Source organism: Populus nigra, chromosome 10 (assembly GCF_951802175.1).
Source record: "Populus nigra chromosome 10, ddPopNigr1.1, whole genome shotgun sequence".
In the NCBI taxonomy this organism is placed as follows: domain Eukaryota; kingdom Viridiplantae; phylum Streptophyta; class Magnoliopsida; order Malpighiales; family Salicaceae; genus Populus; species Populus nigra.
The window spans coordinates 8,109,572-8,122,065 of NC_084861.1; the positions used below are offsets into that span (position 1 = coordinate 8,109,572).

At 34.0% G+C, this 12,494-nt stretch overlaps 1 protein-coding gene across 1 annotated transcript; it reads right to left on the reverse strand.

Annotated features, from left to right (window-relative positions):
• Nucleotides 1-878: 878 nt before the first annotated feature.
• On the reverse strand, nt 879-4,255 carry LOC133705091 (U-box domain-containing protein 11-like). Its single transcript, XM_062130183.1, has 4 exons — nt 3,546-4,255; nt 2,790-2,906; nt 2,303-2,710; nt 879-2,177 (listed from the first exon to the last, which is right to left on the reverse strand). The coding sequence occupies exons 1-4, from the start codon at nt 3,870-3,872 to the stop codon at nt 1,107-1,109; spliced, it is 1,923 nt and encodes a 640-aa protein (XP_061986167.1). The 5' UTR covers nt 3,873-4,255; the 3' UTR covers nt 879-1,106.
• Between the last annotated feature and the right edge of the window lie 8,239 nt (nt 4,256-12,494).

Sequence of the window (12,494 nt, forward strand, 5' to 3'; positions counted from 1 at the left end):
TTGAGTTGGTATGAATACAAGTACATATGTATATATGGTCTAGTAATACAGAGTGATGGTTGATCTCTATATATTGCTTTAATTTTTAGTTCATATAGAATTATGTTCAGACCTGGAGCTTAGTATAGACAAGGCGAAACCAAGAGTGTCGTGACACCTGTGTGCTGTTCAGGTGCTCAAATTTAGGTTGTGATATCCATAAAAGATTGCATAAGACCAGTAGAAGAACTCAAATCAAAACAATTCAAGGACCATAGGAACTAATTCTAGGTCAAACTCACATGTTGACAAGAACTTTCGGTTCACGTATGGAGTTCACAATGTTGCAAAGTCCGTACTTGACGAAGACCTTGAAAAGCAGTTTCAAAACATTAACATGCATGTTGAGGAGGCATGGTAAAACTCGGCCTTTTCCACCATTCCATGCCGAAAAAGCTTTTTATTTATTTTTTACGTATTTATTGTGATCTAAACCCGAAAATAACGGGGTGGAGTCATATAAATTTATCCTGGTACCGTTAAAGTTGAAATATAGGCACTCCTTTTTTAATAACCCAACTCATCAAACCCATTTCGATTTTGAAATGAAAAAAAAACAAAAAAAAAACGATTACATTTATCCTTGTTAATTCTGTAATTAATCCCCTTAGACAATTTATATTTTTAGCCCTAAAAATAAAAAATTCTGAATTTTGCCCCCCTTAAAAAAATTAATTTGCCTCCCCTCCAAAAAAAAAAATTCCTCGCTCCGCCAGTTATTAAGAACTATTACTAGTGATGCAACCAGGGGAAAAGATAAACCCAAAGACGTTGGCAGTAAGGAGCACATTGTGCATGAAAATATGCTTCGGTTCAAATCTACGCTAAGAGATCAAACAGGAAGGCAATGTCGAGAGAATTTCCATAACAAAGAAGATTACTGTATTTTTTTTACACGCATAAAAAAGGAAACAATACACAGAGAGCAATGAGAATGACTTTGTATCTCACGCTCGTATTCTCAGTTTTCACACTATGAGCGGCAGTCCTTGCCAAATAATTGGGGAACAGAATTAAGAAAAAAAATTAAAGATTATGAAAAAATGCCTCTCCTTACAACTACCTCGTCAGTGCTGTTGTAGCCTCCGAAGATGTTCCAACATCGATGTAGCCTTTCGTTTCGCCCTCTCCGTGCCACCTTTAGCAAGCTCTGTCAAAGGTATGACAGCACCCAGTCTACTTACACATGCAAGATTCTCAGGATCTCTCTTGCACAAGGAGAGCAAAATGGCTGCTGCATTCTCTTTGTTGCGTGGCATTCCTGTTCTCAACAAATCTATCAGAACAGGTATGGTGCTGGCTTTTACTATAGCAACCTTTGCTTCTTGGTTGCTAGCTAGAACTGAAAGAATGGTCAGAGCCTCATCAATCATACGGTTTCTGGAGTCTGTAAGCATCTTTAATAAGGCTGTAATGATCCCTGCCCTGACGGCCCTTCCCTTGTTCCCCAGATAAATGCAAAGATTGAACAAGGCCGTTGCAGCATCTTTCTTTCCTCTTGTGCTTCCATTTTCGAGCAATTCTACCAAAGCTGGTATTGCTCCTGATGCACCAATTATTATTTTGTTCTCATCTGCAAGTGACAAGCTGAAAAGGGTTGCGGCAGCATTCTCTCTTGCTTCCACACTCCCAGCTCTGAGAACTTGGACGATTGAAGGAACCGCACCAGCAAGCATTATCAGTCCCTTGTTATCTTCATATATAGAAAGGTTAAGGATTGAAGTAACAGCGTTTTCTTGTATTGACGTATCTTCAGATGTTAAAAGGTTGACAAGAACAGGAATAGCTCCTGCTCCTGCTACTAGTATCCTGTTATCTGTGCTTCTTTTAGACAATGATCGGATTTCAGAGACAGCAGCTCTCCGCTCCTCAATGGAACGGCTTGAGAGCCTGCGGACAGTTGCCTGGATGGCTGCCATGTCCCCACTAACAACACGGAAAGATCCATCACTCTTTTTTATCCTTCCATTTGCTAACCCTGTTGGTTGCTCAACCTTGTGCTCTGTACACCACTGAGTTATTAGACTTCTTAGGACATAATTTGGGGTCAGTGTCACATGTTCAAGCTTCTGCTGAGTTTTTGGACATGTTGAGTTGTCAGTATCTATCCATCTCTGTATGTAAGACCTTTCATATGTCTGAAGAATTAAAAGAGACAAAATCAGAAGGCAGGGATAATGAAGGTAGATTAGTTCTTGATATTTTCATGCAATATTTGTTGAAGAAAGATAAAAATGTTGGTATTTGACATTGCTAACTATACCTGGCCTGTAGCTACAATAACAGGATCCCTCATTAGTTCCAAAGATATGGGGCACAGAAAATCATGAGGGATTTTAAGTGTGTCGGGCTTCTTTAAGTCTTCAGTGCGCTTGTTAGGCAAAGAATATTTCTTGGCCGAATCAACAGCATTCGATTCACTGGCTACCAGATCTGCAGTGCGGTCTGTTGAGCCATTGCTTCCTGAAACAGAAGTCTCAATGTTTTCTGCAACTTTATGATTGACACTGCCACTATTCTCAACATGACAACTTCCCGTTAACCTGTTGCCCTTTTGTGCCTGATCGACATCTTTGTCAATCTGCTGGGAAAAGGGAAAAGACACCTCCCTTGAATTCATAGACCCATATCTTTCCGTGGCTCTTCGCAACTGAGCTCTCACCAATGCAACCTGGTAGAGCAACAATCCATAAAGTCAAGCTCAGACAATAGTGTAAAAAAGAGAAAACTGCAGATTTCTCAATCCATACCTGCTCCTGCACTTCCTCTGATATGTCAAATTGATCGTATGGTACATTAGCCAAAGACTTCTCCAGTTTCCATGTCACGCCATGAAAAAGGGTGACAATTTTCTTGACAGTTCCATCCTTAATTAGATCAAGGTATTAGGTATAGAAAACTTCAGAAGAGATACCTCACCACATTTTCAAGAGAATGTGCATGAACACGACGATATTTTGGCAAAAAAAAAAAAAAAAGTTTTCCAAGACCAAAATCTAGCGTGAGGGGCAAAGCATTTCTTTCTAAAGAATTAGCACATACAACAACCCCCAATGCTCCTTCTTCTTCTTCATCAGAGGAAAGAAGACAAAATTTGGTGCTAGAATCATTACATTATAGGAAAATTCTGTGATCAAATTCATAAATATACCTAAAAAATATTTGATGCTTGCTGTTTAACTTTTTAATCGCCCGGATAATTGACTTCAAACATTATTTAATTCAAGCACTTGTCAATTTAAAAGACAAAAATCAATAGATCAACCAAGTGGGAGGCATAAAATGAAAATGCCCAGCAAACATTCTAGGCCATCCCATCTCATTTCTTTCAAGCTCAAAAATCAATAGATCAACCAAGTGGGAGGCATAGAATGAAAATGCCCAGCAAACATTCTAGGCCATCCCATCTCATTTCTTTCAAGCTCCCAGTAATAACAATAAAAATAATAAAAAATGCAGCAACAATTAAAAGGAGAAAAAAAGAAAGAAACGGGAAGAAAACATACAGAATTATTAGTGGATTGAAAAGACCCAGCAAGCGATAGGAGATTGTGAGCAGACTGGAGAGCAGCGACCAGATCAGACCACCAATTCATTTCCTTTGACGAAGAGGAGGAAGAACCCAATGCATCCAGTTTCCCTAGGTGTCCATTTATCTCTTCGAGAAAATGTGTCAACAGTGAGACCCTGCGCACCAGATCCATGCAATCCTTTCTAAAAACGCTGTCGTTTTTATTCTTATCGCCGGCAACGGATATCCCCACAGAGCAAATCTGACGGACGAGGTCGAGAAGGAATGTCGCCGTGACCAGGGTGTCCTCTCCGCCGGCCATATTTGGCAGGGAGAGCTGTCCAGTAGGCAGTTAATGAGTTGGGTTTAGTAAGGAGGAGGAGAGGGGGTTAGGTTAGGTTAGTTTAGATTAGATTAGAGAATTAAGGGTGAGATGTCCAAGGCTGAAGAGAAAAAACAGAAGAGGGAAGGTTGTTTGTTGTTGCATTGGATTTTATTTTATTACTACAAGCCACAGGGACAAGAGCATAACATAGTTAAGGTTTGGTTTGGTTTGGTTTAGAGAGAGAAAGCTTCGCGGGCGAAGCTGTGTTGCTGTTATGAGAGAGAGAGAGAGAGAGAGAGATGGTTGCGAGAGAAAAGAGAGGGCGGACATGGATGGGTATACGGTTGGATATGGAATATTGTGAAGTGGATTACGATAAAAAAAAAACAAGCAACGACACGGAGGAGGATGCTGCTATTGCTATTTGCAATACAGGTGGCGCTTTTGTTTGTGTGAACGAATGAATGAGGTGGTGTTTGTTCCTTGTTTTATTTTATTATTGAGGGAATATATATATTTTTATACTCAAAATCAAATCTTTTGATAACGATTTTAAAGTCACTTTTCTCTTCAAAATGAAATTTTTTTTTTCTTCTATGATAATTAAGCACTTCGTTTGGGTTGGAGAAAGTTATTGCCCTTTAATTGTTCAATGAATTAATAAACAAACCAAATATATATATATATATATATGGACTTGATCAGACACAAACAGAGTAAACAATTGTTCATCTATCTTTTGAAGAATTTAGATTTTAAAAAAAAATAAACAAAAGGCTCTCGGAGAGCAATTAATTTGATTAATCAAGCAACCATGTCTTCGAAACAACGTAATTAAATCTCGAGGAGACAGCCCTAAAGTCAAGTGTAAGATGTCCATCGGTGGGGTTGTACAAAAGATTAATCAAATGATATATAATTAGCTTAGCTTAAATGTCTCTGATCTCCATCACTTATAATCTTGAGAATGGAGGATGCCAACCATCTAGGTGGTGGCCTAGTGGTAAGAGCTTGGGATTAAGGGGTTTGCTCCCTCTTAGGTCTCAGGTTCAAACCCTATGGCTGCTCATATGATGGCCACTGGAGGCTTACATGGTCGTTAACTTCAGGGCCCGTGGGATTAGTCGAGGTGCGCGCAAGCTGGCCCGGACACCCACGATAATCAAAAAAAAAAAAAAAAAAAAAAAGAGAATGGAGGATGCCTCTATTCTCGGCGCAACAATGGCATGCAGCAATGTGTGGTCGAGCCATTCCGAGGTGAATAGAGTTTTTAGACAAAATTATAAATGGAGTTTTTTAAAATATTTAAAAAATATTTGTTTATTATTTTTTGTATCCAATCCGCCGGAGAAACATGTGTATAGCTGGCCAGCTCCCAGTAAGTAAACTCTTTTCCTAATTTTCTTGATCATATACCAATATCCACGTGAAAAAAAGTCAAGTCAAGAGTAGCGGAGAAGGTCGAGAGAGAGAGAGAGAGACTAATCATATTATCCCAATCGCTAGAAAACTGTCTTCCAACGGATTATGTCCTAAAATTCGGGCCAATCACCTACTTTTTCTTGTCGCAAACGACACTTTATTTAGCCCACTTGACGGTGATTTTTTAAAAGTATTTTTTATTTATATTATATTAAAATAATATTTAAAAAAAGAATTTATATTTGAAATCAAAATAATATAAAAATATCAGAAAATTAATTTAACATAAAAAATCAATTTTATTTTAAAATAACACAAAAATAGACAATAGAAAAATTTACAAAAGAAAAAATGTTGTATAATACAAAAAAAAAATCACCAAACAAAGAATCATACAAAAAGTTTTACAAAACTTATATGCTAAATGATAGGTGGATAAGTGTGGGTCCTAAAATATAATAAATTGTTGATTAATTATGGAAAATGCAATTTCCAGATTAATATATATATGCTTGAAATTTTGTACTATATATGAAATTTCAAATATTTCTAGCACTAATGAAACTTTTTTAAACAATCTTCAATGCTAAATTGAAACAGGAATGATATATTTAAAACTAAAAACATGTCATGCCAAATTAGAAGTTTCAATTTTATAGGATTTTAATTTTTTTATCCCTCGACAGGATTAATCTCGTTTGGGATACTGGTTAATTCAAATTGTCAGAGACAGAGGTGTATTGAAGTGTCTAGAAGCATAATTCTAACCCTCTTACTCACTCTGAGCTGTTAATTCCAACTATGGGATAACATCCTTGAAATGCTATGTACAGCGAAGATGCAACACAACTTAGCACATCCAGATAATTTCTACCTTCGTGTGTTATGATTATTGAAGTAATTCAGATCAAATATAAAATGAGGTTAGAATTTTCAATAACATGTTTATTATAAGTATTTAAGTTAATTTAAATATAAAGAAATTATATATAAGTTAAACTAAAAATATTATTCTATTCTTAATAAATAAAACTAGATAAATATTACTTAATATATTTAAATTAAATATAAAAAAAAGTTAGAATTCTCAATAACATATGTTATCAGATACGGAATCAAGGGAAGGCAATTAGAGCCCGGGCCGTGCAAAAAAAATTGTGATGACTAATTCTGTAGGTATTTTTTGTTCTTGGTGATAGTGTAAGAAGATGGGATATTTAAATAGGTGGGCCTTCTAATAGTAAATATATTTGTAGTTCACTGACTTTAAAATTATCTACGTGGACATGAAAAGAAAAAATATAAAGTTATAAATAACTTTTTTAACTTAATGGATTTTACCTTTTTTTTTCCTAATTGCAGCCTTTATATAAAAGATAAAATTAAAAATTAAAAATATAAATAGCAAACAAAAAAATTGAAGCAAAGCGCTATTAATTAATTTTTTTTATCAAACAAATCAAGGTAATTGAGCATCACTAACCTCAAATTTAAAATTTATTTTATCTTGTTTTGAGATGTTTATTAAGAATTTGATGAGATTTTTTCATAATTCTATTATTTTAGCTTCCTTTTGTTTTTTTGCTCGGATCTGCTAGTTTTATCAAATTTGTTATTGAATTCTTGTTATAATGATTTTTTTCTAATTAATTAGATATATTTTATTGGTTTATCTTGATTATATTTTTTTAATGTTTTATTTTTAGTAAAATCACCAAAATTACCAAAAAAATTTTCACGATGAAGATGAAATTAACTTCATCACTTTAACTCAATTTGGTATTGCTCAAAATTTTTTACCTTGTGCAAAGATCATTATATATTTGTATTTATTTTATAACTTATGTATAATAAATTAAAAAATATTATGTCTTGTTATATTAATTTTGGCCTCCCCTAATAAATAATCCTAGCTCCGCCCCTGTGTGTTATTATGAGTGCTTAAGTTAACCTAAATACAAAAGAATTATATATAGATTAAACTAAAAATAATATTCTACCCTTAATAAATAAAACTAGATAATTATTACTTAACATTTCTCCTCAAACTCACGATGCGGCATCTACAAACATCGTGAGTTTGCAAACTAGAAGACAAAAACGAGATATGGAATGCGTCTTGGTAAAGAAATCTGCAATCTGCAAAGAAGAATGAACAAAAAGCAAAGTAATGGTGCCATGCTTGAGACGATGACGAGTAAGATGACAATCGATCTCAATGTGCTTAGTTCGCTCATAAAAACCGAGTTGTGAGCAATCTGAATAGAATTCTGGTTGTCATAATTCATAGGAGTAGGATGAGAAAAGAAAACTCTCATATCAGTAAGTAACCAACGTAACCAAACAATCTCTTTGGTAGTAGATGTCATGACAAAAGCCGAAGAAAAGTCGAAATACCATATTTTGCAGAAGCGGAAGACAAAATATCACTCCAAATTTTTTATTTTTATTGCAGAAACTTAACTCAAATACCAAATTGCAAAAACTGAAGAGAAGATGAAATACCAAAACAATTGCAGAGACAGAACAGAAATACCAAATTGCAGAAGCTGATACCAAATTGTAGAAACTGAAGAGAAGACGAAATACCAAAACAATTGCAGAGACATAACAGAATACCAAATTGCAGAAGCTGATACCAAATTGCAGAAACTGAAGAGAAGACGAAATACCAAAACAATTGCAGAGACAGAACATAAATACCAAATTGCAGAAGCTGATACCAAATTGCAGAAATTGAAGAGAAGATGAAATACCAAAACAATTGCAGAGACAAACAGAAATACCAAATTGCAGAAGCTGAAGGACAATCGAAATACTAGATTTTGCAGAAGCGGAAGACAAAATATCACTTCAATTTTTATTTTTTTTGCAGAAACTTAACTCAAATACTAAATTACAGAAAGAGAAGACAAAATACCAAAACAATTGCAAAGACAGAACAGAAATACCAAATTGCAGAAACTGAAGAGAAGATGAAATACCAAAACAATTGCAGAGGCAGAACAGAAATACCAAATTGCAGAAGCTGAAGAATCTAAAATAAAGTTTCAGATATTAATTCTTCAGCCGCAAGCACAAAACTTGATCTTCATCCTCCATCTTTTAATAGGTCAAACAACTCATGTCTGATGTTTTGAAAAATGAATCTGAAGTTAAGCTTCAAAGGAATGCACTGAACGTGCTGGAACATCCTACAGGAAATGAAAGTGGATGATGATAACGATTTTGATATGAGTAGTGGCTCTGACATTGGTGAACATGATTTCTACAAGGGCAGCGAGTTTCATAAAATTAACAAGCCAAGGGTTCGATCAACTAGAATTTAATACCATGTTAAAGTAATTCAGATCAAACATAAAAGGAGACTAGAATTCTTAATAACATATTTATTATGAGTGCTTAAGTTAACTTAAATACAAAGAAATTATATATAGGTTAAACTAACAATACTATTATATCCTTAATAAATAAAACTAGATAAATATTACTTAACAATGATATGCGTTATTGATGTGTTACTTGTGGACTTTGTAATGATTTAAGTTTGGTTTTATTTTTTTAAAACCGATTAGACTACTTTAAAAAAGATAATTTTAATTATCACTAGGTGATTGAGTTGGTAAAGTAAATAAAGATTAAAAAATATATTTTTTATGTGATTTCCAGTTAAATTCTCTTTGCCCCCTACTATTAATAAGCACAAATCACATTATTTAAATCTTATTTCGCAAAGTTTTGTTCAGGATGCAAAGATCTAATTCAATACACGTAAACTGACTTAAGATATCTTTTATATATATTAAGTTGATTAACTTTAAGATCCCCGACTATAAAAAAATGTCAAATAGAGACACGTAGTCATGTCTTGCTTCTGTGGGGCTGTGTTGTTAGTAGTAATCATACAAAAGCCCCTCGATCCCTTCCTGTACGACTGTGGGATCCACTAACAAAACAGAAGGTGGAGGTTTATGCATGGAGCGTTTGGTGGTATACTGTAATCGATACAGCAAGTTTAATCGCTAATTTTCTTGTCGGTATTATGTTGTTGAACCTTTCTAATTATTTCAAAGATCTCTCTCATTAAAGTCTTGACGTGCTTCCAACAACTTGATGTCTGTTTCGTATGGTGGATGGCCACTGGCTGTATATCCTCGTAAAATGGTTTCTTTCGGTGGACATCCACGTATTTTCAACATCAACTAATCTTCACCCGTGTAGTCTAGCTGTCTTGTCTTGCTATTTACTAGACCAGACGTTTCCCTTTGTCTTTGTTATCGTTTTCTTCCCGAGAAGAATAATTTTTACTGGTGTTTGCTAGTTTATGCAGCGGCGCCGAGAGTAATCTCTAGCGTCAGTTGGAATGTATCGATCCCCTTTCACACCCGGGATGTTAAGAGCTTATAACAAAGCGTAACTCAAGATTTAACAAGTAATCCACAACACAGCTCTTTCAATTTATTTTAAGAAAAAATTAACAATGGAATGCTCTGGTTTACCGACCTGCCTGTGTTCATGGAAATCCTTCGATTAGATCAGCCCTTCTGTTAAAACATTTATTCAATGGAACCTCCTCCCTACCCCTTCGACACCTGCATCGAAGTTGATCCAACAGTGGGTTAGGAAAAGAACAACACATTTCTTTTTTCTTTTTCTTTTTTAATCAGTTCTTATATATTTCTACCTCATTTTCTTCAGAATTCAGTAGGAAATAGTACATTCTTGGCGGGCACCCAAAACGTCGGCCGAGTTAAGAGCAGCACCAAGCAGTGGATGTCTCCGGCCTCACCAAAATCGCAATTTCAATTTACCATCGAAGTGGATTTTTATATCATTGATGTTGTAGCCGATACATCCTATAAATATACCATTTCCCGAGGAAAGCATTGAATTTGACTGTTCTCCTACACCCATGAGACGGCCTACAGGGGACAAAGTGCCCAACAAAATTTCAATTTTGTTCATGTAGTTTTTTTTTATATTTTTATGTATGTACGTTTTAATTTTTAAAATTTATTTTCATTATTTTTCAATTTTTAAGTTCTAAAAAATAAAAAAAGAAAGTTACTAGAAAAAAAAGAGAGATTTTACCCCAATATATTATCATCACAGGAAAAAAAAAAACCTTGATTTTAATATACTTGTGTTTGAAAGGAGAGTTTAATGGTGATTGTTTTATCTCTTAGTCATGCTAGAAAAAATAAATTAAAATCTATTTATATTCTATTTAGTTTGATTTTTGGGATGATAAAAAGATGTTTTGAGGTTGAGAATATGATTATTTTGAGTTTTTTAAATGCTCTGGAAAAATTTTTAGGTTGAGAATTATATTTTAAAAATGTAAAAACTACGGCCCACTTTTCTAGTGGGTGGCCAGTTGTTTACACCTATGGAGGAGTTGCTGTCCATCCTCTTAAAAAAACAAAGAAACGAAGCAAGCAAGCCTAAATTTTCAGGCCCACACGCCCCCAGGCTGTTTTTATTTGAGCCGGGGGTGTGGGTATGTCTATTCCTGACCTTCTTTCTACTAGATTTATATCATTTTAATTTTTATGAGTTGATATTTTAATTGATTTAAATCATATTTAAAAACCCACGATGCTGATAAAAAAATCATGACAGTGAAAGGTTTAGAGAATATGTAGTTAAAAATATAAAATTTTGACTGACTAAATATATTTTTATTACAGAATTTAAATCATTAAAGTGATTTTAAATAATTTTAAATTAAATAAAAATAAGTTTTGAGAACGGCCAGCTACAACACGAGGAGAAAAAAAAGAGAGCAGCGTCACTGAACCTAAGGCATGATCAATCGTAAAGTCGTGGATGTCAGGGCCCATAGACTAATATTACCCAGCCAACTGTAAATATAAAAGGAAGTTGACTCGTGGAATTAAAATGCTTTTATATGCTCCTACGGAGACAATAATAAATATATATTTTTTTTTTAAAAAAAGGTTATTTCTACAGATTGGCGAATTTGGTATGTAACTACGTACCTACCAATCATAGCACGTTCCAAACCCCCGTATGGCAAAAATATGTGTAGGTAGCATGGGTGCTTTGTCTTTACCAATCATAGCACGTTCCGTCGAGACGATGGTCGCTCAGGGAGACTTTTCTCTGGTTTTTGCGTTTTTAACTGTGGAAGATCACTTGTACTGCACTTGACCTAAAGTCATTATAACTGGGTGCATCGACTGCGATTTATGATTAATAAGGTCTTAACCGAAACAACGAAAAGTGTGGTAGCAACCGGGAGGAGTGTGTGTGTGTGAATTACGATCTAATCACCAACCACTTTTTGTTATTATTATTAATTAACAGCAATTAAAGGTGTTGCATCACCTTATGAAATGCTCATTATGCTGTTTTTTTATATTGTTTTTTTTAATCTATGCTTTTTTTATCCTTCAAGTTTATTATAAATTGAGTTTTATAATTTGTTGTAATTTATTTTCTATATAGTTATTTTAGTTTCATTATCTATATTGCGGGTTAACCTGGTTGACCCAAGTTTTTTTTAATTGATATTTTTAAATTTATCATTTAACATTGAGTTGATTAAGAATCATATTTTTTTATTTTTTTATTTACTTTCTATTAAATTATTTCGGTTTCGTGACTCAATTCACAAGTTTTTTTTGGTTAACCTAAGTTGATTTCAATCATTTTCTTATATATTTTTTTTAATAATGAGTTGATTGTTGAGAATTATACTTCATAATTTGTTTTTTTAAAATTGATGATATCTTAGTAGGGAGCTTTCACACATTGAATAGTGCATATAATAAACTGTTTCTCCGAGTTGTAGTGGTGCTAGCTTAGCTAGGTTGAAATCTTAACACCTCCAGTAACTAACATTCTTCTCTTGCTACTGGTGGCAAATCCTGAAATAGTTGTCATAACCCAATTTTGGCCCTTTGACTTTTAATTTAATTTTTACAGGGTTTAAAATGAAAAATTAAAAGATCAGAGATTTATTTCAATAAAAAGTGTGATTTGTCAACTTCCGTGAAAATTAAGGACTACAATGTGCTTTTATCATTTTATCTTTATCTTCAAAATAATCCCTATCTTCAAGATAATCTTTATCTTTGAGATAATCCTTGTCTTTAAGATAATGATAGTTATCCGCTTTCAAATTTGATTCTTAATCAAATTCAAACTTCAAAAAAGAGAATGAGTTTGATT